This window comes from Balaenoptera acutorostrata, chromosome 3, assembly GCF_949987535.1.
Source record: "Balaenoptera acutorostrata chromosome 3, mBalAcu1.1, whole genome shotgun sequence".
Lineage (NCBI taxonomy): Eukaryota > Metazoa > Chordata > Mammalia > Artiodactyla > Balaenopteridae > Balaenoptera > Balaenoptera acutorostrata.
In genome coordinates this window covers 138,206,864-138,233,430 of record NC_080066.1, presented here as the reverse complement: position 1 = coordinate 138,233,430, position 26,567 = coordinate 138,206,864, and the positions used below count along the sequence as shown (strand labels likewise).

The 26,567-nt window shown below is 39.2% G+C and overlaps 2 protein-coding genes across 7 annotated transcripts; one reads left to right on the top strand and one right to left on the bottom strand.

Annotated features, from left to right (window-relative positions):
* The first annotated feature begins 464 nt into the window (after positions 1-464).
* TIMM9 (translocase of inner mitochondrial membrane 9) lies at positions 465-14,482 on the top strand. Its single transcript, XM_007192933.3, has 5 exons — positions 465-599; positions 2,916-3,004; positions 12,284-12,348; positions 12,703-12,798; positions 13,803-14,482. Exons 3-5 carry the CDS (start codon positions 12,310-12,312, stop codon positions 13,935-13,937), a joined length of 270 nt encoding a protein of 89 aa, XP_007192995.1. The 5' UTR covers positions 465-599; positions 2,916-3,004; positions 12,284-12,309; the 3' UTR covers positions 13,938-14,482.
* Positions 3,595-24,875, bottom strand: TOMM20L (translocase of outer mitochondrial membrane 20 like). Of its 6 annotated transcripts, XM_057543827.1 has the most exons (6): positions 24,739-24,875; positions 24,476-24,519; positions 18,778-18,856; positions 15,429-15,571; positions 10,835-10,869; positions 3,595-3,834 (listed from the first exon to the last, which is right to left on the bottom strand). In XM_057543827.1, the coding sequence occupies exons 1-5, from the start codon at positions 24,872-24,874 to the stop codon at positions 10,858-10,860; spliced, it is 414 nt and encodes a 137-aa protein (XP_057399810.1). In that variant the 5' UTR covers position 24,875; the 3' UTR covers positions 3,595-3,834; positions 10,835-10,857. The 6 variants fall into 6 exon arrangements, with proteins under 6 accessions (XP_057399810.1, XP_057399813.1, XP_057399809.1 ...); XM_057543830.1 differs by lacking the exon at positions 10,835-10,869 and having other exon boundaries at positions 15,471-15,571; positions 24,441-24,519; XM_057543826.1 differs by lacking the exon at positions 10,835-10,869.
* Between the last annotated feature and the right edge of the window lie 1,692 nt (positions 24,876-26,567).

The window sequence follows — 26,567 nt, the reverse complement described above, 5'->3', positions numbered from 1 at the left end:
CCAACCAAAAAGCTAAACGCTCTCCGGTGCTCTTCCATCCCTCTCCGGGTGGAAACAAACTCCCAACGTAAAAGGCTTAAAACGGGTGTGAATTTTTTGTTTTATTAAAGGCAGTACATTGCCCCACAAGACTTAAAACATTGAATAACACTCGGGAGTTTCATCCAAGGCCTGAAGAGCTCCCGACGTAGATGATAATACCAATCTTGTTTATTAGGGACTGTTAACAGGGTAGCTCCTGGAGACCGTTAGGGACGCGAGATTAAGTAAATTAGTTTTACAAAAAGTTTCAACAGATTCGTGTTGATATTGAAGAGAAAGTCAGAAATAGCTTTGTCTAAGCAGACAATCAAAACAATCAATTCTCAGGGGGTTTTAAAATTCATTTATGAAATCAGCTTTTTCCTCTAGAGTTTCCGGCATTATAACGAATCGGCGAAGTAGGGTATAAGAGCTATTTGACATCGCCATTCCCACGTGTTCTCTTTCATCCAGCGGCTGCGGCGCCGGCCCTGACCCAGATCCTCCGCCCCCAGACTCGACTGGTAGTGCAGCCCCGCAACCTCCTACTGGTGTCGGATGCGAGAGTCTATCCTTAAGTATGGTATCTTTTCTCTGTCCACAGAATCCCGGGTTTCCAGGCGGGGGGCTGCAAGCTACCCTCAGGAAGAGTGGCAGGGTCTCTGAAGGAGGCCGCCGCGGGTACCTGGGGCTATGGGGGGCTGCGGAGCCGGGCAACGCGTCCCCAGAGCGGGTTTGGGACCTGCCTCGGAACAGTGTCATCACTGTGGCGAGGGTCGAATTCGAGGCTCAGAGCCACCTTCAACCCAGGTTTGGGGAGTCGGGGGCTTGTTTTGGGACAGTGAGTTAGACTGTAAGGCATCCACCCCGTGACCTTGAGCTGAACCCTCCTTTAACTGAAAAATTCTCTCTAGACAGAAGACCAGGGCCAACACACCGTATCTGATTTGCTAATTTTCGAGGATGCATTACTTAAACGTTTCCCTTTACGCATTACTAAAAGATTAATCAAAGCAAAAAATGTAATCTGCTGTAAACGTTAAATAACAAATTTTTATTTATTTTTACATCTCAGCTGTCTACTTTGATAGAAGAAATCCTAGGATTAAAAGAGACCTTAAGGGCTCAGCTTTAGAGAACCTTTTAAATCTTGATGAGTTTCTGTATTTCAGTTACATTTCCTTCATTACCAGGCTTTTAGGTAGTATCTGTTCACAATTTGTTTTATAATTTATGTAAATTAAAAGATATAATGACAGTGTCAGAGCTGTAAGATACTTGAGATGATTTATCTCCCTTATTTTCTAGGTGAAACTTATATGTAAAAGAAAAAGTGACCTTTCCCCTCTACTCTAAGGTGTGCTCATAGGCGTAGAAACTCATTAAAAATGTGACTTGTTTTGGATCTTACAACCCTTTAATCAGAGCTGGGATTAAAACCCAAGTAGTCTTGCCCCCATCTAGTCCAGTACTCATAGGCTCATCCTTTAAGGACTTGAAGCCATCCTTTAAACCCAAAAGGAGTATGCAGTGATCTTTCAAAAGAATGTTTTGCTCTGATTAATAATAAGTTAGGGTTGCCAGTTAATCAGGCACAATTTCCTAAAGCTGCTGCAAATGATCTAAAGTAAAGGGACATGTGGTAGAGTCCTATTTTATGTCAATCTAGCAAGTTAGTTCACATCAGTTTAGACATCTGACCTATCAAATAAAGAACAGATAGCCCGGGAACAAAAAACATGGCTCACAAGATCGTTCTTTCATTTCTTTTTTGTTGTTAACACTTTTACTTATTTGCTTTCTCTTTCCCACTCTCGTATCTCTATATATACATATATAGAGAGATATACAGGTTTTTTTTGCTGAACCACTTACAAGTTGCAGACATCATGACCTTTAACCCTTATTTCTTCAGCATGTATCTCCTTAAGAACATACTATTACATAGCCACAATATGACTATCACACCTAAGATAACATATTCAGATTTCTCCAATTATCCCAAAAAGTCTTTTAAAACTCAAAAATGGTTTTGAGTTCCAAAGTTCACAACTGTTTAGTTATAATTCTTTAGTCTCATATTCTAGAACAGCCCTTTCTACCCCTTTCCTTTATGACTTTAATTTTTAGAAAAGACCAGTCTAGTCATCTTACACATAGTCCCAAATTGTGGCTGTTCCTAATTATTCCCTCATAATCAATCACATCAAACATTTTTGGCAAGAATAGCACATAGGTGGTACCACACCGGTTAAGGTGGTGACTGACAGATCTTCCCAATGTAAAGGGACAGTTTTCTTTTTGTGATAAGTAACCTGTGGAGATGCTTTGATACAATGCATATATCCTGTTCCCCAGCCTATCACCCAGTAGTTTTATCATCCATTCATGATCCTTGCCTGAATCACAAGATTACCAATTACCAGTACCAGCCATGCTGAGGCCAGGATCAATTATAGTGATAGTGGTCAAGGACATCAGAAGAATCACTTACTGTAAACTAAGTTTGAACAGAATTAGAAATTTGGCTCCAGACCTGGTAAAAATCTGCATATGATTCTAAAGACTAAATGGAGGGTATCTCCCCACCACATCCTGATTAGTTTTTTTTTTTTTTTAATACTCAGAAATTTCTGGGAATTGTTTGTCCTTGTGTGTTCACCTGAACATCCAAATTACCTGGCAAAATAGGATATTAAGTATTTTTTAATACATAATAACACATATGCTAAATAACTGTAACCTCAGAACAGATTGAGGAAACTGATTTCACGTATTGAAAAGGAAAAGGCTTTTCAAAAAATGACTTAGCCAGCAGAAGTTTAGATTTCATCAAACAGAGTTAGAGCTTGAAGGGGCCTCAGCAGTCATATTGTAATCCCCTCATTTTTCAGGTGAGAAATCAGGCCTCACTGGAGACATTCAAGCAAAGGTTGGACAACTACTTTTCCAGAACAGAAAGGAAACTCATGCATCAGAAAAGGTTTGAGCTTGATGACTAACAATTCTCTTAAGTTCCCTGGTTTTATGATATATTTTGTTTGACACAAAAATTACTTAGCATTGCTGTAATCATTCCTAAGGCCCAAGCCAGAGATGCTAGAACTCTCTATCCCTTCCCTCCCTCTTCAGGTTTCAGGGATATAAACAGAATGTGTCCCCTGATTGGATATTTGCCTCTACAGTAACAAACATTTGCTTGTAATATCTGGTAATTAGGACCAAATAAAAGGGCAGCCACACTGCTTCTACCGCTTCTCACTATCAGGTGGTTTGTATGGCTGTTGGACTTTGTCAGTCAACATAACTAATGATTAAGTAACTGCAAGATAGAATGCTGGAAGACTCAGAAGACACAAACTAGCAAGTAAATTTGAAAATCATCTACTCACTCAACCGTCTCCAATATTTTCTAGGAACAACTGCCTTCACTTAGGTATACCATAATCTTGATATTGGTGACTACAGAGAAGAGCTTTGGAGATATAGGCAGACTTAAGAAAATTGCTGACTGTTAGCTTTTTTTTTTTTTTTAATAAATTTATTTATTTTTATTTATTTATTTTTGGCTGCACTGGGTCTTCTTTGCTGTGTGCAGGCTTCTCATCGCAGTGGCTTCTCTTGTAGCGGAGCACGGGCTCTAGGCGCATGGGCTTCAGTAGTTGTGGCTTGCAGGCTCAGCTGCTCCACAGCATGTGGGATATTCCCAGACCAGGGCTTGAACCCATGTCCCCTACACTGGCAGGCAGATTCCTAACCACTGCACCACCAGGGAACTCCCCTGACTGTTAGCTCTTGAGTTCAGTTGTGGGTCTGGAAAGATATTTGAAAAAATAAAATATATAATTGAATGATTCTAGAGAAAGGGAAATCATAATGTTAACACAGTGGTCTTTGAGTAGTAGAAATATTTTTTATTTTCCAAATTCTCAAGAAATAGGTTATATTACTCTTATAATATGATAAACTTTATTTCATTTAAAGGAGGAGATATACTGTTAAGGACTGTATATTAAAAGACAATATCAAGAAAATTCATACAAACAACATTTGGGGGTGCTCTTCATCTATATCTCTTCAAAGACTTCCCAGTAACAATCATCAATTGTCACTGTGAGTTGTATACCAAGAGGGAAGTGACGTAGAGTCATTAGTGTTACACAACATTTAAAGATTTCATACTTTCTGCCTCTCTGACCTCTGCTTGAAAAAGTCATATTATATATGAATTTTAACCTGAAGAAATACTAGGATAGGAACAGGAAAAAGCTGATTTTGGCATTATAATTAGCAAACATGAACAGGTCTTTGGATAACCTTTTGTGCTTTCAGCTAGAGGCCTGCTGGTAAACCAGGTTCCTTTAATTCTTGTTTTATTGCTCTTGTATTTTTTTTTTTTTTTAAGTTCCCACAAAACAAAGTTTTCATTTAACACCTAACCACAAAAGTTATCTTACCAGTTCTTGGATCTTTTCAGGCTGTTTTCTGAGTAGGAAGCCAGAAGAACTCTAGTTCTGAACACTTGCTAACATTTACCACAATGCACACTGTACCTTGTTCTTTGGCAGGGATTAGAAAGCTGGGCAACCTCAAACTTTTTGAGATTATTGTAGATTCACATGCAGTTGTAAGAAAAAATAGAGTTCCCTTGTGTCATTTACCCAGCTTTCCACAATGGTAACATCTTACAAAACTGTAGTACAATATCACAACCAGGATATTGATGTTGATACAGTCAAGGTACAGGACATTTCCATTTCAAAAGTCTCATGTTGCCTTTTTATGGTAACACCTACTTTCCTCCTCCCCCACCCCCTCCTCGACCCCTGGCAACCACTAATAAGTTCCCCATTTCTGTAACTTTGTCATTACAAGAATGTTATATAAATGGAATCATATAGTATATAACCTTGTGGGATTGGCTTTTCACTCAGCATAATCCTCTAGAGTTTCATCCAGGCTGTTGTGTGTGTCAGTACCTCATTCCTGTTTATTGCTGAGTAGTATTCTACAGTATGAGTGTACCGGTTTGTTTAATCATTCACCTGTTGAAGAACATCTGGATTGCTTCCAGTTTTTGACTGTTATGAATAAAGTGTATATAAACATTCATGTACAGGTTTTTGTGTGAACATAAGTTTTCATTTTTCTGTGAAAAATGCCCAGGAATGCAATTGCTGCATGATATGATAGTTGTACATTTACGTTTTTAACATAGTGCCAAACTGTTTACCAGAGTGGCTATATGATTTCACATTACCACTAGGGAATATCTGAGTGATCCAGTTTTTCCTCATTTTCACCAGCATTTGGTGTTGTCACTATATTTTTTAATTCAACCATTCTGATAGGTGTGTAATGCTATATATCGTGGTTTTGTTTCCCTAATGGCTAACGATGTTGAACATCTTTTCATGTGCCTATTCGTCATCTATATCTTTTTGGTGAGGTGTCTTTTGCCCATTTTCTAATTGGATTATTTGTGTTTTTACTATAGAGTTTGCAGACTTCTTTATATTGTCTAGTTATTAGTTCTTTATCAGATACGTAGTTTGCTTTTGATGTGAAGTCTAAGAATTCTTTGCCCTAAAGGCCAAAGATTTTTATTTTTCTAAAAGTTTTAATGGTTTTATGTTCTATATTTGAGTCCCAGATCCATTTGGAGATAATTTTTGTATAAAGTGAAAGACTTACTTTGAGGTTAAATTTTTTGCCTATGGATGTACAGTTGTACCAGCACCATTTGTTGAAAAGGCTATCTTCACTTAACTGCGTTTGCATCTTTACCAAAAATCAGTTGGGCATATTTCTGTGACTATTTCTGGGTTCTCTATCCTGTTTCATGGATCTATGTGTCGGCTTTTCCACCGAAATCACACAATATTGATTATTGTAGCTATGTAATAAGTCTTGAAATCAGGTAGACTGATTCCTCCCACTTTATTATTCTTTTTTTGAATTTGTTTAAGTGCATTTGCTTTCCATATAAATTTAAAAATAATTGTCTATATTTATAATAAATGTTACTGGGACCTTGATAGGAATTGCATTAAGCCTGTATATCAATTTTGGGAAAATTTACATCATTACTATGCTGAGTTTTACAATCCATGAACACAATGTCTTTCCATTTATTTAAGTCTTTGATTTCTTTCATCAGCATTTTGTAGTTTTCAGCATACAAGTCCTGTACATGCCTTGTTAGATTTACCCATAAATCTTTTCTTTTTGAGTGATTATAAATGGTATTGTATTTTTAATTTCAGTAACACTGAAAATTAGTTTTTACAATTGATTTTTGCATGTTTATCTTGTATCCTGTGATCTTGCTGACTTGCCGAACTATCTTGTTCTAGGGTTTCTTTGTAGATTCTTTGGGATTTTCTATGTTCACAATCATGTCATCTGCAAAGAGGAACAGTTTTATTTTCTTCCTTTACAATTTATATGTCTTATTTCTTTTTCTTGAGTTACTGCACTGGGTAGAACTTCCAGCAGCATATTCAGTAAGAGTAGTAAGGGCAGACATCCGGCTCTGCTCACTGTCTTAGGGGAAAGTATTCAGTCTTTCACCATTAACTATGTAGTACAGGGTGTAGAATTTTTTTGTAGGTGCACATTACCAAGTTGAAGAAGTTCCCCTCTCTTCCTAATTTTCAGTTTGTAACATGAATGGGTACTGACTTTGTCAAATGCTTTTTCTGCATCAATTGATATGATCATGACTTATTTTTTCATCTGTTAATATGGTGGATCACATTTATTGATTTTTAAATATTGAATTAGCCTTGCATCTCTAGAATAAACCCTACTTATTAAAGGTGTGTAATTCTTTTTATATATTACTGAATTATATTTGTTATTATTTTGTTAAGGATTTTTATGTCTATTTTATGAAGATATTTTTCTGTAGTTTTCTTGTATGTATCTTTGTCTGGTTTTGATATCAGGATAATAGTAAATTCATGAGTAAGTTGTTAGATTTATGTATATAGAGTTGTTTATAGTTCTGTTATCCTTTTGATATCTGCAGGGTCTATGGTACTATACCTTGTTTTATTCCTGATAATGATAATATGTGACATTTTTTCTTTGTTAGTCTTGCTAGAGGTTTGTCTGTTATAGTCTTTTCAAAGAACCAGCTCTTTATTTCACTGATTTTTGTCTGTTGCTTTTCTGTTTTCATTTTTGTTGATTTCTGTTATTATTTCCTTCCTTCTACATGCTTTGTGGGTTTATTTTGCTCTTTTTCTAGGTTCTTGAGGTAAAAAGAAAAAAAAAATAGATTGTTGATTTGAGGCATTTCCTCTTTAATGTATGCATTTAGTACTATAAAATTTTCCTCTTGGCACTTGATTTAGCTGTGTCACACAAATTTTAATATGCTGTATTTTCAGTTTCATTCAGTCCAGTGACTTTTTAAAAAAGTTCCTTGAGACTTCCTCTTTGATTCATGGATTATTTAGAAGTGTTATTTATTTTCCAGATGTTCACAGATTTTCCTGTTATCTGTTACTGGTTTCTAGTTTGATTCCATTGTGGTCTAAGAACAGACTCTGTATGATTTCAATTATTTTAAATTTATTGAGGCTACTTTGTGGCCCCAGATATGGTTTATCTTGGTATGTGTTCCATGGGCACTTAATAAAAAATGTGTATTCTGTGGTATTGGGTGAAATGTTCTATAAATGTAGATTGTATCCTGTTGGTTAATGATGTTGAGTTTTTCTGTATCCTCGTGGATTTTCTGTTGAGTTGTTCTATCAGTTGTTGGGAGAGGGATGTTTAAGTCTGCAACTATACTTGTCTTTTTCTCCTTTAAGTTCTCTCTACATATTTTGCAGCTCTGTTGCTTGGGGCATACACATTTAGGAGTACTATGTCTTCTTGGTGGATTGACCCTTAATGTCCTTTTGTGTCTCTGGTAAATTCCTTTGCTGTGAAGTCTATTTAATCTGATATTAATATATCCACTATTTTCTTTGTATTAATGCTTGCATGATAAATCATTTTCCATCCTTTTGTATTCACTCTGTCTGTATCACTGTATTTGAAGTTAGTTTCTTATAGACAACATATACTTGGACATTTCTTTAATGCACTCTGCCAATCTGTCTTTTAATTGATTCTTTAGACTACTTATATTTAATGTAATTGCTTATTAAGGCTTAAATGTGCTATTTTACTTTTTATTTTCTGTTTGTTCTGGTTTTGTTTCTCTCTTTTCTTGCCTTCCTGTGGATTATTTGAATATTTTTTGTAATTTATTTTAATTAATCTGTAATGTTTTTGAGTGTATCTCCTTATGTTCTTTTTTAGTGGTTGCTCTAGGTATTACATGACATATACGAAGCTTATCACAGTCTAATGGTGTCAGCATATTACCAGTTTCAGTGAAATGAGAAAGCCTTACCTCCCTTTACCTTCCCCATTTAAAATATACATTTAGAACCATGTTAGACAGTTTTATAATTTTTGCTTCAACTGTCAAATATAATTTAGGAAACTCAAGAAGAAAAGGAAAGGGTACTGTACCTATTCCTATTTTTATTACTATGTTGTTCCTCCTTGATGTTCCAAGTCTCCTTTTTTCATTTTCTTTCTGCTCAGAACTTTAATCCTTTTCAGGCAGGTCTGCTGGCACCAAATTCTTAGTTTTCCTTCATTTGAGAATATCTTAATTTCACTTTCATTCCTGAAGGGTATTTTTGCTAGATACAGGTTTCTGGGTTGACTGATGAGAAATCTGCTATCATCCTAATTGTTTTTCCCCTATAGAAGATGTCACTTTTCTCTTGCAGCTTTCAAAATTTTTTGTCTTTAGTTTTTAAATGTTTGACTATGATGTATCTTGATGTGGATTTCTTTGTGTTTATGCTTTTTGGAATGCAATTCAGTTCTTGAATCTGTAAGCTTCTCTTCTTTTGCCACATTTGGGAAGTTTTCAGCCATTATTTTAGTACTTTAACAGCCCTGCCCTCTTTCTCTTCTTCCAGGACTCTAATAAAACAAATGTCAGTTCTTTTGTTACAGTCACACAGATTCCTGGTACTCTGTTCATTTTTTTTATTCTATTTTTCTGTTATTCATATTGAATAATTCTATTTTCTATTTTCCTCCTTCCTTCACAGATTCCTTTTTCTGTCCCCTCCGATCTGCTGTTGATTCTGTCTGTTGAGCTTCTTTTGGTTTTTTCTATTTTTCACTTCTTAAAATTTCCATTTGGTTCTTGATATCTTATACTTCTTTGCTGAGTTTTATATTTTTTTAATTTGTTTCAAACATTCTTAATTATTCATTGAAGCATTTTTTATAATAGCTATTTTAACATCTTTGTCAGATAATTCTAACATCTCTCATCTCAGTGTTTGACAACTTTTTTTTTTTAAGATCTTAGTTCTTGGAATGAGTTTTTTTTGTTTCTGTTTTTTTGTAACCTGGACATTTTGCATCTTGTGTTATGAGACTCTAGATCTTGTTTAAACCTTCTCCTCTAGCTGACTGCTTTTGACACTGCTTCATGGGGGTGGGGCACCTTATTACTGCCAGGTGAGGGTAGAAGTCCAAGTTCCTCACTCTGTCACTAGAGAAGGTGGGTAGGGTGTGGGTGTATGTGTCAGGGGGTGGGAGTGATGTTCCTCATTTCTGCTGGGTGAGCGTAGGAGTTACGGCTCTCTACTAGGCCTTCATTGGTGTCTCCCTGGCTGAGGACTGGAGTGCCTCATTACTACTCCCCATGTGGCCTCCACTGACACCATAGGAGGGCATGTGGCCTGACTACCATGGGGCAGTATGTAGGTCCTGAATCTCAACTAGGCCTCCTTTGATACCACCTGAGAGGGGAGGGAGAAAGATACTTCATCACTGACAATGGAGGTGGAAGTCTAGGCTCCCCATGCAGTTTCCACTGACACTTGGGGGAGGGGTCCTTATTAATGCCCAGCAAGAATTAAAGTCCCTGCTCCCTAATCACCCTTCTCTGACACTACTCTGGTGTGGGAGTTGGAGTGTCTCGTTACAACCTAGTGAGGGTGGAAGTCTTATCTGGCTTATGCTGATGTGGGTGGGGATGAGAACCAAAGTTTTTTCTGTGTTGGCCTGGAGTACAGCAGTTATTGTTTAAAAGATTTCTGTTTTATAGGCTTCCCCTTTCCTAGCCTTTTGGCTAGAGAAGGCAGACTTTTGGCTGGGGGTAGGGAGGGGCTTTTTGACTACCCCAACTGGCATTTGCAGATTGCCAGCTTTTTCAGCTCCAAGTGTGTGATATATGAGACCCCAGACAAGGGAGAGAATTCACTACTGTGATGTTTCCTGGGTCCCAAGGGCCCTAACTAATATACTTTCTCCTCTCTACTTTTTAGTCTTATGTTTGTTTTATGTGTAATGTCCAGGGGTTTTAGTTGTACTTAGTGAGAAGAATAGGGGAAAGCACATCTACCCCATCTTCCCAGAAGCACAAATCCTAAACCTCACTGTATGATATACTTACGGGATTCTCTGCTTCTTGGCTGGTTAGTGATAAAATTTTATAGCAGCTATAAAGATGCATCTTACCTCAGAAGCATGGCTGGTTTCATAACTAGCACAGTACTTGGTACATTAAACAAATGTTTACTGAATGAATATCTACCCACATCTATCTAGCAAAATAGTAACTGCTGAGATCTCAAACTGTAAATAAGTTTGAAGTTGATATTAGAAAATAATGGAATAATTAGGTTTGTATTTCTATGCAGTTCTGTAGTTGGAGGGTGTGGAATCAGTGTTTCATGACTTAAGTGAGCAAAGAGTAACTATAATGGAAGTATCTTACCTGGGACTTATCAATGATGATAGTCACAGCAATACCTGAAAAATTGTGACCTTCAGTTAATTCCTGGTATTTTTCAGGTAGTTTATGTGGTTAAAATATATATATTATTTATAAAGCTGTGAAGTAAAATAGGAATAAAGAGCATTCTTGGTAAGTTTTTAGGTGTTTATGGAACACTAGTTGCCTGAATGTTGGGCTAATCTGAAACCTCTACTGCATTGTTCGTAGCAGATATCGAAGAATTTTAATAGAAAAGGTAGTTTATAACTGTTACTACTAAACCAGAGATTCTCTGAAGTATAGACAGTCAGAATTTTGGAATGAGACTAGGATAGCAAATAGAAAAGAACTGGTGCTTTCCCTTGCATGTGGAAAAAATAACTTTTTAAAAATGGCAGTAATACTTGTGAACATACAGGATAAGGACAAAAGAGGAGGGAAGAATAAATGCAAAAGAGGTAAAGTTTTATACATGGTTGGGAATGCTGGAGTGGAATTACCATTGATTTTATTCGTTAATCAAAATGAAAATTTTCTTTCACGATAGTACCATACACTCTGCCCTAAGCTTGAATTTCCTACTTAATCTCCATGCGAGCTTCATGAAAATTTCGTGCTTTTCACAGCCACTTTAAATAATAATTGATGAGCTAGTAAGAATGATATACACATCCAGTTTATGAGATTTCATCTGTTTTAGAACTAGCCAGGATAGAATAAGTAAATAACGTGATACATTCTTACATCAGAATTAACTGATCCTGGGTCCTCCATTTAGGATATGTGAAAATCCCACTAATTCAGAAACACTCTTTGACTTCCTTATCTTCACTTCTCTGTTGCCCCCAAGTTAGATCAAAAGTGTCATATGTTCAGAAGTTTCTGGTAAGTCTCTGTGATTACCCTTTTTGAACTGTAGAATGTACAACTCCTGTAACTTCCTCTTAGAGTCTTTTAGAACTCTCTTTCATGAGTGTTGTTGATTAATAAGTGGATGGTGTTTGTTAATTAATAGAACCTTTGCATTTACATAGAGATAGTAAAAGGATCTTTAGTAGCACAGATCTAAGTTGTATTAGGAACCAGGGGGATAGTTAACTTAAGTACTTATAGGAAGACACCAGAGAGCTCTTTCCCATAAAACCCTACTACGCATGGGACTTTAATACGTAGCTTTGCAAGGTAACAGAGCAAACTGTCTTAAAACTGGAGATTTAGATAGGGCTAGCATTAAGAAAAGCGAGTTCTAAACTGTAAGGTTCTTATTAATGACTTGGGAGATTGGGGGTGGGGCATATAATTACATAATCAGAAATTTATAAAATATAAACAATAATTTCAGGTAGACTTGTTTCAGTGCTATTTCAAAATCTATGCTTGTTTTGATTACCTTCTACTAGCCTAAAGACATTTGTATACAGACTGACAAACTTTTTACTTTTAAATCAGGTGACTAATAAACGTACCAAAAGAATATGGCTGCACAAATACCAGAATCTGATCAGATAAAACAGGTAAGGTATTATAATTAAGGAAAAAGGATTTTGCAAAAAATTAAGGCACTACTGGATATAACCATGTCAGTCAGTGATCTCACAAAATAACTATTTATATTTCATTTCCACAGATGGATGTTAAATGATATGAAGCATATTCATTTTTCAGATAATTTGAAAGATAATCCAGGAAATAATAAATATTCAACTAGAAAATCTGACTATATTTTGTAGATCATATTATACCCGTTTAAGGTAGCAAAAGAACCTTTGATTTCAAGTATTACAGGGTATTTTGCCTAAATACATCAGTATTTAAAACATCTTTGTTTTAAAAACCAAATATTAAAGAACCTTCTGATTTGTTTGTAGTTTAAGGAATTTCTTGGAACCTACAATAAACTTACAGAAACCTGCTTTTTGGACTGTGTTAAAGACTTCACAACAAGAGAAGTAAAACCTGAAGAGGTATGAAAAGTGTTGCCCACTAAAAATTCTCTAAGCTCATCATAAACAATATAAATGGGATCCCCCTAAGCATTTTGCTTGTTCCTAGTTATTACAGGAATTTAGGCTACCTTTTATACGTTCCATTGCTCATAGGAACTTGAAGCAGCCAAAGACCCGTGGCATTGAGTTTAACGATGCCAAATTTAGTATCACAGCCACACTGAACTACGGCAGACTTTTTCAGAGAAGATGCCTGGGACTTGCTGAATACATTGTTCCAAAGCAAAGATTCTTAATAATTAGCTTTCATTCAAGATGGCCAGGCTAAAGAAACTTGACATGGCTTTCCTATCTGACCTTGAGAACTCAGGTTAATTTTGGAAAAAGTAGAGCTTGAATTTGGTGGCTCATATTGCCTAATCCTATTAGAAGTCTTAACTTTTAATATCCTCTTCAAAACATTTATATATTGGCTAAAAGAGACATAAAATTCCTCCAGTGGAATATGTTGATAAATATTCATGCCAAGAACTTAACATATAACCAGCAATCAATAAGTGTTTGTTAAATAAATGACAAAGTTTGAGAGATGCTAAGTACAATAGTCTTATTAAAAAGTAAAAAGTTGAAAATTAAGAATGTTGAGAATGGAGTTTCTCATTAAAAAAGAACAAACCTGATACTGGGCCTACATTTTAACAATCAGAATAAGAGATGGGAATGTGGGATTTCAGTTAATATTGAAACATACCTGCAGAAAATCTAGTCCAGAAGGCAGGGACTTACTTACCATTGTTTTTAGTACCTCCAAACTGGTAAGCATTCAGTATGTATTAATTTTTGTAAATGGATGAAAGTATTAACAATTGAAAGCTATGATCACTTGCTACTCATTAATACCATTTAATTCTCAGATATATTCAAAGAAAAGAAAAGTACCCACTGGTTATATTCTTTTAGAATAGACGCAATTTCTTTTAATTAATATTTTTGTATTGCCTCTTGGATCTTTTTATTTCTAGACCACCTGTTCAGAGCATTGCTTACAGAAATATTTAAAAATGACTCAACGAATATCTATGAGGTTTCAGGAATATCATATTCAGCAGAATGAAGCCCTGGCTGCCAAAGCAGGACTCCTTGGCCAACCACGATAGAGAAGTCCTAATGCATGGACTTTTGATGAAAGATTGCCAACACCTGTTGCACTGGAAATGAGGATTCACCTGACAGAATCCCATGAAAGCAGTAGCCACCATGTTAAACAATCTGTCATGACTGTTTGGCAAACGGAAATCACTGGGAAAACAAAATTGCTATTTACCAGAATAATCATCAAAATGGGTCTTATTGTTCAATGAAAATAATAAGATGCAACACTTGTTGAGGCCTTAAGATTCAGCAGCTTGGTCACTTGATTAGAGAAATAAACCATGGTTTCTTCAATTATGACTGTTAATTTTAAAGCAAAATATGTGTTCAATCATGTATAAGATAGAAAAAAAATTTTTATTACTAAAAGGAAAATAAATGGAAATATCACTGAGCAGTTTATACTATATAGTACCATAGCATTCTGACTGGATTGTGGATACATTGAAATGTTTTTCAATCAGGATCATCCTCCAAGTATTCCTGTTCATTCATGTCTGCCTCAAATTGCTGGTAAATACATAAAATAGTTACTTGCTAATCAATTTAATGCACGATCCTTTTCTTGCCTCCCTTCTTGTGTCAGGGTGGGCACTACACATTCTTATCCTAGCTACATTTTCATGTATCTTCAGGAAACATCCCATCTGAGACTAGCTTGCGAATGTTTAAGAATTGATTATTGTGCTTTAGTGGAGACTATATTGCTTTGTGTTTTATTCAAAAGCTGAGAATCCAACATGAATGATTCCAAGTCAGACCAACAATATACAGTGTACTCTCAGCTACTGCATGTGATCAATGTAATAAAAAGTAAACCAAAGTTAAAGTAGTGTCTTAGAGCTAAATGAATCCTAAAACAAATCCAAGCACTGCAGGAAACTCTAGTTGATGCATAAGTACACCCAGCAGTTTGGTATCAAATGATATCCATTCATGAGCCAATTTATTAATAGGTATCAGTCTGCTTATATTTACCAATATAAACTTGTACTCAAGAGAACACTAACTAGCCTATATATGTTTAAATTTACCAAAGTGATTTCTATGTTTTGTCATATTATTGGAAAGTACAAGTATTATTCTGCTTTGATAATTTACAGTTTTCTGTATTACATCTAATTTTTAAGCCATTAGGTCATTTAACTAACAATACCATGTAACTTACAGACCTCTGTTGACATTGCAGTCAGTAAATAATTGTGATGTCTTTGAAAGTACAAAGATAAACAGTGTTAACAATGTTAACTTTAAAGTTGAAATGTTGAAACATGTATAATACTCAAAATATACAATTCATTATAGTCAAAGGAACATGAAAGAATAAGCTTGTTTCATCTTAAGACAAGAAAAGCAAACAAAAATTCAGAGACCTTACTCATTTAAAACTTTGGGCCATTCACACACATATCAATACTTTGCTGTTTCTATGTAATCAAGCCCAACATGGTTATTTACAGTGTTCATTTCACAAAGATAATTAAGTATGTGCTTACTTGGCAAATAAGGGGAATTTTGCGCAACAGCATCTCAAATACCTTGGGAGGAAGTGTGTGTTTGAAAACTTTCAGAAGTTCCTGTGGTTGCCCACACACCAAAAGGGCATTGCTGAGATGTTCGACCTCCATTCGATGCTCCCCTGAAACAGATTTATAAGTTTAGAGCAGAATTTTAAAGCTCTTCAAAATATACATTCTACAAATTACCAAGAAAGCACCAAGCACTGAAACTAAAAAAGCACATCAAACTAAAGACTATTTAGGGGACTTCCCTTGTGGTCCAATGGTTAAGAATCCACCTTCTAATGCAGGGGACATGGGTTCAGTCCCTGGTTGGGGAATTAAATCTCATGCTGTGGGGTAACTAGACCCACGTGCTCTGGAGCCCACGCACCGCAACTGCTGAGCCCGCGTGCTCTGGAGCCCGTGCACCAGAACTAGAAAGAAGCCCACCTGCCACGATGAAGAGCCCGCATGCCGCAACGAAAGATCCCGCATGCCGCAACAAAAGATCCCACATGCCGCAACTAAGACCCGATGCAACCAAACAAATAAATATTTTTAAAAAAATAAAGATTATTTAAACAAGTCGCAAAAAGAGTAAAGAGTATAAAGGGGAAAATGTTGAGCTGCCAATTAAATAACTTTCTGACCCAAATTACTATTTAAAAGTGCACTCTTGAATTGGAAATGTTCATGTTCTGCTATTTGGGTATGCAAGAGGGAGGTACTGAGTTTTTTAAAAAGGCTGGGGTCTGCTGTTACTGATACAAGTTATCTTTAACTCTACATATGTGATCAATGAAGTATTACAGGTGAAACATCTTGATGTTCTAGCTAAATGAGACTTCTAAAACATAGATTGTATTATCAAAGAGCTGAAACAAGATTTAGTGTAACATGGATTACATATCCAGGGGAAGAGAAGAGATTTATGAACTTTGATTTCTAGGTGGTTTTAATTTTAAAATGAGTTTTAGGATGACTGGCTGTAAAGTAACTAAGAATGAAAATTTGTGAAGAGTGGAAATTAATGATAGAGTCTCTCTTTAAGTTAAAACATGTAATCACTTAGTCTCACTACCTCGTTTTAGGAAACAGGCAAAGATCAGTGAAATAATTTAAGGTTTCAAAGCTAATTAATGCCAGAATTAGTAACAGAACCTAACTTTCTGAACCTTGAGACTATAGTGTGCTGCCTCTCTTCAGGTGTTATGTAATAACAGAAGTTGACATTTTGACATATTTAATATAACTAAGTAGGAAATAAACACTTTGTATCAAACCTTTTAAAGAAAGAAAAAGATATAATAGTGCCTCTCAAGTTGATGGAGCTAATGTAACCTAAAAACAATAATCAGTTTGGTTAATTAGATCAACCAACCAATAAATGCAATCAAATCAGCTAATCAGAAATTTCTCTTAAAACTTTTGGCTCTATCGTCCCTCTGGTTATATAGACATAAACACAACTGAGTTGGCTACAGAACTACCTGGCAGCAAAGTAGGAAAAACTGGGGGTGGTGGCAGAAGGGAGTGCAGAAAACTGAGATTACAGAAAACTGGGTGAAAAATTATTGCATTAGAACACTGGTTCTCAACCAGTGTCCTGTAATAACCTAGGGAGGTTTAAAGAATACTGACGCCTATATATCTGGAGAAAACTATAATTCTAAAAGATACATGCACCCCAATGTTCACTGAAGCACTGTTTACAATAGCCAAGACATGGAAGCAACCTAAATGTCCGTCAACAGAGGAATGGATAAAGAAGATGTGGTACATACATGCATTGGAATATTATCAGCCATAAAAAAGAATGAAATAGGGCTTCCCTGGTGGCGCAGTGGTTGGGAATCCGCCTGCCAATGCAGGGGACACGGGTTCGTGCCCCGGTCCGGAAAGATCCCACATGCCGCGGAGCGGCTAGGCCCGTGAGCCACAAGTACTGAGCCTGCGCGTCTGTAGCCTGTGCTCCGCAACGGGAGAGGCCGGGACGGTGAGAGGCCCGCGCACCGCGATGAAGAGTGGCCCCCGCTCGCCGCAACTGGACAAAGCCCTTGCACAGAAACTAAGACCCAACACATCCAAAAATAAATAAATAAATAAATTTATTTAAAAAAAAAAAAAGAATGAAATAATGCCATTTTCAGCAACATGGATGGACCTAGAAATTATCATACTAAGTGAAGTAAGTCAAAGACAAATATCATATGATATCACTAATATATGGAATCTAAAAAAATGACAGAAATGAACTTACTTACAAAACAGAAATAGACTCAGAGAAGACAAACTTTTGGTAACCAAAGGGGAGAGGGGGATGGATAAATTTAGGAGTTTGGGATTAACATATACACACTACTAAATACAAAATAGATAACCAAAAAGGACCCACTGTATAGCACAGGGAACTATAATCAATATCTTGTAATAATCTATAAGGGAAAAGAATCTGAAAAAGAACAGATATAGATAAATATATGTATAACTGAATCACTTTGCTGTACACCTGAAAGTAACACAACATTGTAAACCAACTATACTTCAATAAAAAAAAAGAAAAAAAAAAATTCTGTTGCCTGGGTCCCACCCCAGAGATTCTTATGTAATTGGTTTTGGGTTTGGTGGGGGATTTAAAGAATAAGCAACCAAGATGAGAATTTCAGAAGTAAAATATAGTAGAAGTATATAACCCTAAAAGTGCTAATTAATTTAGGGGCTCATAGAAATAATGTTAATCACCTTTGAGAGAGCAAAATTTAAAAACTCAAGTTTGCAATTTTTGTTTTCATCATCTCAATATTTGTAACATTCACCTCTAAATCTAAACTATTACATGATAGCTCTTAAACATAAAGTAAAAATAAAATGTAATAAAATAATTGTTTTATAACTCATAATTTTCCTCTCCATATTTATACTATCCCAGCTCAAAAAATGTTAAAGCTGAAAGGTTCTTTGTATTTTAATTGCCCCTATATCCAGGGAGTATCCTTAAGCAGTTAAAATTTTTTTAAGTTTTGATTCATACAACATTTAGTCATTTGGAAAACTCATTTACTTAGAATTTTATCTGACAGTAAATAAGGTGTTCTTGTATTTGGCTTTGCTTCTCCATCTGCCCACTTCCAAGACTGCAACCAAAACTAACACTAACTATAACATCGTGGAGCTGGAACAGTGTAATAAAGTGAAAATGCTGGAACAGTTTCTTAAACTGAAGCAAGCTGGTTAACACATCTAGTTAGTTAAGTTATCTGACATACAAATACCAATCCATAAATATTTCTCAAATATAAATTATCATAAATAACTGCTTACAAAAGAATGTTTACATTCTTACCTCTGGATAACCAAAGTTCTCCCATTCGTACCTCTTGCAGAAAAAGTTGTAATTTTTCATTCTTTGCTGGATCCCACAACTAAAAGAGTCACAGAATATTTAACAGTAAGTAACAAATGTAAGGTATATGGTTACTTGTCAGAATTATTTAACTTTTTATTTATTTATTTATTTATTTATTTATTTATTTATTTTGTTGCACTGGGTGTTACTTGTGGCAGGCGGGCTCCTTAGTTGTGGCATGCGAACTCTTAGTCGCAGCATGCATGTGGGATCTAGTTCCCCGATCAGGGATCGAACCCGGGCCTCCTGCATTGGGAACACAGAGTCTTCCCAGGGACCACCAGGGAAGTCCCTTAACTTTTATTTTAAAAGCACATCTTGAATCTAGTCTCTAAATCCAAGCATGACAAATGCAGTTGTTCTTTATATTTAAGACAATTTCTTAAAATGGAGTTATAATTTCAGGCGACAAAAAAAAATACACAGCAGGCGATGGCGGTGACTTGTCATCGTGCACATTTGATGGCCTTCCTAGATGGTACCTTGTTAAACCAGCACATCCAGCGTCTGCCAGGCTGTAGCCTGGCCAGTTTTATTCTTCAGCTTCTCTAATCCCTTGACACCTGGAACCCTGATTACCATTTTATATCAGCTTTTGTACTTTTCAATATACTTTCATGAGTTATATTGCCATTTAGATCTAACAACTCTGAGAAATAAAGTCAGAAGACTAGGGTAATTTCTTAAATTTAGCCCATGTTATAATTTAAAAAAAAAAAAAGTTGAACCTCCCTCCTAAAACAAACAAATGAAAAAAAATGGCATATTCAAGTTTGGTTGAGATGTTTGTAATAACCTCATCCATATTTTACCCGGCTTGCTAAGTACACATAGGAGAAATCACACTGTAATCAACTATAACAAAGGTAGTTTTCTTTGTATGTTGCAAACCTATTTTCTTGCCTAGGGTATTAACCGTGCTTGTTGATTTAGCAAAGGGCATGGCGGGGGCTGGCTGGGCAGCTGGTGATACTCAGAAGGATGCTGTGGTTTGCTGCAGGCTGGTTCACGAAGGTGACGAGGTTCACAGGATGGCATCATCACGGGTACCATGCCAAGGGCTGGTCTTTAAAGCTAAAGTGGGCAATCCCTAGCCCAAAGTATCAACTCCACCGCCAGTCACTTAAGCTTCAGTCTTTTCTATCCAGAGAGTTTTTCTGTTTATTTTCCCCAAGAATTCTCTTTTTTAAATGGCATAAACCTGCAGATGAGATCAGATGTTAAGCTTTTATCAGCAAACATGCTGATGATCAGTAACAACCACAGGTTTCATTCAACAGATACTTAGTGAGCCAAGAGCAGGACCCTCTAAGGAGAGCTGGAAGGGGAAGGAGAGCAAGACTCCTGTGCCCATCGCCATGGAGCCCAGAGTCTAACCAAGAGAAAAGACAAGTATGCTTGAGATCAATAACACATTAACAACAAAGTCCAATGTCTCTGGGGCTCATAGTACATTCCATCTGGTTGGAAGATCAGGGTAAGTTTCTCAGAAAAGATAGCATTTGAGATGTGCAGAAGCTCAGTGAAAGTCTGATGAAGAAAGTACAAGTGACGCCAAACTGCAGGGAAAAATATCAAGTGAGCTTATGTAGCTGGATTATGATAGGGTGCATGGAGCAACAATAATAATTACCAATTACTGAAGGCCAGCTATGGACTGAAAACTTTCCATGTACTATTTCTAATCCTTAGGAAAATAAGGCTGTCAATACAGAAGGCACCCATGGTGCCAAGTCCTTGGTGCCAAGCTGAGAGGGTTCGTCTTTCATCTGCAGAGTAGGGGGCTACTGCAAAGTGTTACATATACACAGCTGCGGTTTAGAAGGAATTTACTCTGAGAGCATAAGAAAAGAGGCAGTGAGACAGTTAAGAAATTATTACAGTACCCTGGGTAAAAGGTGATAAAAGCCTGAGGTAGTATAGGAGCAACGGAAATAGAAAGGGAATAGGGTTTGAGATAGAGAACAGAAAAATAAGGGGATTGTGGAAGATGAGGTTGATATTTAAGCAAGATGAGCTGGGTCACAGCAGGGAGCCTAGGGCTATCAGAAGCATCACAAGGAAACAGAGGAGGAGGAACAGTGGCAAGGGACGAGATGATGAATCTACTTCTGAACACACAAAGCTGAAGTGCCAACAGAGCATCTAGGCTAGAGTCTGGCAGGCAGGCAAAATTTGGGGCCCCAGGTCTAGAGCAGTACACCTGAGATCACTTATGGAGAAGGGAAGGAGCTTCCAGGGAGATGAGGGATTATGCAGAATCTGAGAGCAGCGTTTCACAAAGGGTGGGCTGAAGGACCTATTAAAACTGCAGTTTTCTTGGGCTCCACCCAGGCCTAGCAAATCAGTCTCTCTAAGTAGAGCCCAGGAATGTGCATTTTTAATGAGCTCCTCAGAAGAGTCTTATAAGTTCTGAAGTCTGAGCATCACTGCCCCCATAACCACTGGGCTACCCCTGACCTCCTAAATCAGAATGGCTGGTGCTTGGGTCAAACAATCTACATTTTAACAAACGCCCCAGGTAAATCTAATGCAGACTGACCGCAGACCATACTTTGGGAAACAAAAAGGGCCTGGTGTGAGGAGGAAGAGAGATCCTGGAAGTAGGAAGAGACATCTCTCTGTGCCTTAGTTTATTCATCTATAAAACTAGAAGAACAGAGTGGTTATGAGGATTATATAAAAGAACATTTGAAAAATCCTGCTTCTGCCTCTTCTTCATTTGAAATAATCCAGGTCTTCATCATTTCCCACCTAGACTGCCACTGATGTTTCTGCCTTTGACTTCCCTCCTCCACCCCATACTCCAAAAAAAAAAAATTGCATCCATTCTCTGAAATAAAATCACCATCACTGGTTATCCGCCACGACAGAAAAATATCAAAACTTTTTGTTTTGGCATTCAAAGCCCTCCACAATAAGACACCAAACTACCACTCAGCTATCTCTTTGGCCACAACACTTTAAATATTGCAATTTCATAGTCTGTGCCTCTGCACGAGCTGTTTCTCTCTGCCTACAATAAACAATATTCAACAAATATTTGCTAGGCGCCTACAATGTACCGGACACTGTTCTAGGCACTGGAGAGACAATGGTGAGTAAAAACACAGACAAGGTCTGCCCTCATGGAGCTGATTCTAATAAATAGAAAGCATTAATCAAATAATCACACAAACAAATGGTGTAACTTCAACCATGGATAAGGGCAGTGAAGGAGAGAGACATGGAGCTGACCCAGGCTCTGCCCCAGGGAAAGCATCTCTCTCATGCCCAGCCATGGGTACTCCCTGTCCTGCTTTCTTAACTTTGTCAATTGTACCTTTTTCTCTAAGAGACTCCATCTTGAAACCTCAGAAATCTCTGACTCCTGCTCTCCATGACCCTTTCATCAGTCAGCAAGAACTATCTATTCTTTCTGCAAAATTTATCTCACATCTCTCATCACCGGTTGCCACTGACACCACCGCAGTTCAGGATTTTGATTACCTCTCACTTGTACTAGTGCAATAACTTTCTCTTCCTCTACTCTACCTAGCCCACTCCTGTCTGATGTAACCTAAAAAGTTTTTTTCTTTCCTTCTTTTTTTTTTTTTTTTTTAAATTATTTATTTATTTATTTATGGCTGTGTTTGGGTCTTCGTTTCTGTGCGAGGGCTTTCTCTAGTTGTGGCAAGCGGGGACCACTCTTCATCGCGGTGCGCGGGCCTCTCACTATCGCGGCCTCTCTTGTTGCGGAGCACAGGCTCCAGATGCGCAGGCTCAGTAGTTGTGGCTCACGGGCTTAGTTGCTCCGCGGCATGTGGGATCCTCCCAGACCAGGGCTCGAACCCGTGTCCCCTGCATTGGCAGGCAGATTCTCAACCACTGCGCCACCAGGGAAGCCCTCTTTCCTTCTTTTTTAAAAAATTCCTGCTCAGAAATCTTCAGCAATTCCCCCATTGAATCTGAATTCCTTAACCTGGCCTTTAAAGCCTTGCTCCGATGCGGGGCCCCTACTTAGCTCTCCAACCTCACCTCCCACTATCCCCCACTGGGACTCCTTTGTCAAACTGATTTACTGCATAGGCCTGGCAGATCCCCCATTTTGCACCTTTATGTACATTCAGTTTCCTTCATCCTGAATGTTGTCTCCCCTGAAACCAGGACCCAAATTTAACACATCCTTCCACACTCATTCGATGCCACCTCTTGTCCAAAGTCTTCTGTGAAGAACTGCATGTTCCACAACAGCCACAGCAATATTCCCAGAGCCAGAGGCTATTTCCTCTCCCCTTGAAACTGACTGGGCCTCAATGCGGTAGAAGTGGCAACACCTGGCACGCGCCCACATGTTCTCTCTCACAAATATATGTATAAATACATATATACAGTTGACCCTTGAACAATATGGGTTTTAACTGCCCAGGTCCACATATACGTGGAGTTTTTTTTCAATAAATAGGCACTACAGTTGAATTGCTGTTGGTTGAATTCTCAGATTTGGAACCACCGATACGCAGGGCCAACTATAAAGTTATATTCAGATTTTTGACGGAGGGAAGGGTCGTTGCCCCAACCACTGTGTTGTTCAAGGGTCAACTGTGTGTATCAACACACACACACACACACACACACACACAAATATATCACACACTTGCTTGCCCAGTGGGACCCATCAACCATACTGTGAGGAAGACCATGCCGCATGGAGAGGATATGTGTAGGTGTTCTGTGCAATAGTCCCAGCTAAGTGGCCAGCCAGCATTAACTGCCCAACGTGTGAGGGAGTGAGCCTTCAGATGACCCAGCACCTAGCCCTGGGGTCAACCTGGCTGAAGCTGAGCGGAGCAGAAAGGTGTGATCCCCACCCAGCCCTACTCAAATTGCAGATTCAGGAGCAAAATAAGATGTTTTAAGCCACTAAGGTTAAAGGAGCAGTAGATCCGTAGAACACCTCCATGATAACCCTGCCCTGAAAGTGATCCTCTACCTCCTCTGTGCTCCCGTTACGTGGGGGACAGTCTTCCCCCTCCATTGCTAACCTCTGCCACACCTAGAACAACGCCTCACACGTAGGAGGCGCTCAAATGGGCGTCGACTGACTGACTGAATGAAAATTGATGGAAGGACCTAAGAACCCTCTGAGAGATGATGTGAGGTAGTTAAGTTAGACCGATTGCTAAGATGATTGTGATTATCTTTAAAAACAACTAATCAAATTCCATTTTGGAGAAAAAGAGGATATGTTCTGCTTTTGAGCAAGAAGAAAGGCCCAGTAGGACAGGAGTGGGCGGTGCGGCACTGTCACCCGGCCGTGGCCCGGCCTGGGTTTCTAAGTGTCTGGTGCTGCTCAGGGAGGGCAAAGGCTCCTCTTTCTTCTTTTTTATAAACTAAACGGAGCGCCTTTTCCTACCACGTTTACTGTATAGCTGCCTTTTCACGACCCCAAATGGTTCTTCCTTCGTTCCTTTCCTTTCGTAGCGGACAATAAAAACTAAACGTAAGTTGAGCGGAAACGGGGGGAGGGCAGGCAGAGAGGCGCTGGGAAATGGCTGCTCAGGAAGCGGCCTGGAACCCTGAGGCCGAGCCGGGATCTGCATCGGCGGGAGGTTACTCACTGTAACGCCACCTCGGCGTCGCTAAAGCACTTCACCTGGGCGCCCCGTCCCTCAGCCTTTTGCTGCTGGGCTCTTCTTTCTGCAAACACAACATGGCACGTGCTGGTCGGGGGCCGTCCCCACGCCGGCGTGCGCCCCCCGGGCCTTTCGGCGGCGGCGGCGCCCACGGCCCGGCCTCGCTCCGTGGGCCCAGTCAGCCCTTCCACCACCGGCCCGGTCAGTGCGGCCACCCGCCCGGTCAGCGCGTCCGCCGCCCGCCCAGCCCGGCCCGCCGCGCCCCCGCCGCCGTCGCACTCACTTTCGCGCAGGCGGAGCTTGAACGCGGGGTCGCCACGCTGCTTCCGGTCGAAGTAGACGCAGTAGCCGAGGAAGGCGACGGCGCCACAGGCCGCCAGGCCCGACAGGAGGCCGAGGACTGTGCGGACGTAGGGCATCCGGCCGCGGGCGTCCCACGAGTCGAGCGTAGGGCGCGGGCCCGGCAGCGCAGGGAGCCCGGCCGGCCGGCAGGGGGCGTCGGCGCGGCGCCCCTCCCCGCCTCGGGGCTTCCTGTGCGCCGGGCCGCGGGCGTGAAGAGCTGAGCGTCGACGCCTCGCACCTCGGCCGGCGGATAGAGGAGGAAACCCAGGGTCCTAGAGGACGCGTGTGGGAGGCTCACAACCACCGAGTAGCAGAGCTCTGTTCGAACCCAGGTCGGTCGCGCTCCAAATTACGAACCCCTTACCCAAACGCACCCCAGCCCCTCCGCCTACGACGCCCATTCAGGCAAATCACAGCATGTCGGGAATCTGGTTAGCTGAGGCTTACGCCTCTGTTCCCTCAACTGCAAATTTGAGTCATAACTCTGGTCATCTCCTAGTTCACAGTACTGCCCACCGAGCACCTGGACACTAGTCCGTATTCCGCAACCTGGTATGCTTTGTCACCTGCAAGAACCCAGCAGTCCAAAGTCCCCAACCACCTTAGCTCAATAGCAGGAGGTAGGAGGCATGTTGAAGTAATAATAATAGTAACAACAATAATAATTTAGCCTAGAAAAAAACGTTAATTTGCTGGTCTGGGCCGGGCCTGACAGCCAAAGGTCCCAGAGCAAAATCAACTCCAAGAGGCCCGTGACACTTACTAGACTAGATGCTTTCTAATACTTGCCTTATTCAGCAGACATAGCAGAAAGGAAGTAAGACTTTATTCCAAATATCAGAGATTTGATTTTATACCAAGCCAAAGAGAAGGCATAAGCTAGGTAAGGACCTTCTTTTTTGTTTGATTGGTTATTCAGTTGCTACTTACGATTTCCTCATATTACTACCATGTGCATAGCAAGGTGATCATCTCTGCTGTGACTTCCATTGGGGCTGAGAAGCAGCCCATGCCCTCACTATTCAAAAGTTAGTCGGTGTAAGTTACATGCATGTAATTGTTTTCTTGAGTGCTGTGTGTTTCTTCCTATAACTCAATCTTCTATTTGGGAGCTTGGGCTATTGTCAAAACCTGATTATAAACGCAAACAGAAGATAGGGTAGCATCAGCATCCAGTGTTACTGGTGATCTGGGAGTGGTTTTAAGCTCAGAATCCTGGTGATGGGTTTAGTCCAGCTCCAAACGATCTTTTTCTAGGCTGACTGCTCTTGTCTTCTAATAAAACTACTCTACCTGTCCCCCCACTTCCCATCCTTCACTTCCGCTGAGCTCATAGTTAATCCTTGTGGTACATGGAGAGGGGTGACGCCAGGGAAACTGTGGAGACTAGCAGGGTGTTCAGGGACAAAGTAAACAGTGACATGTAAAGGTAGGAGAACTATTAAGGCAAATAGAAATAAACAGCTCACTGAAGTTGAAATTGCCACGGAGACCATGCCATAAAGTAATTGAAAAATTTTCAAGCAAGTTTCTAAGGTAAGGGTAGATTTTTCTTCTCAAATATAGACACCACTCTTGCTAATTTGGTGATAAGAATTCCAGTAGGGACTTCCCTGATGGCACAGTGGTTAAGAATCTGCCTGCCAATGCAGGGGACACGGGTTCAAGCCCTGGTCTGGGAAGATTCCCACATGCCATGGAGCAACTAAGCCCGTGCACCACAACTACTGAGCCTGCGCTCTAGAGCCATGAGCCACAACTGCTGAGCCT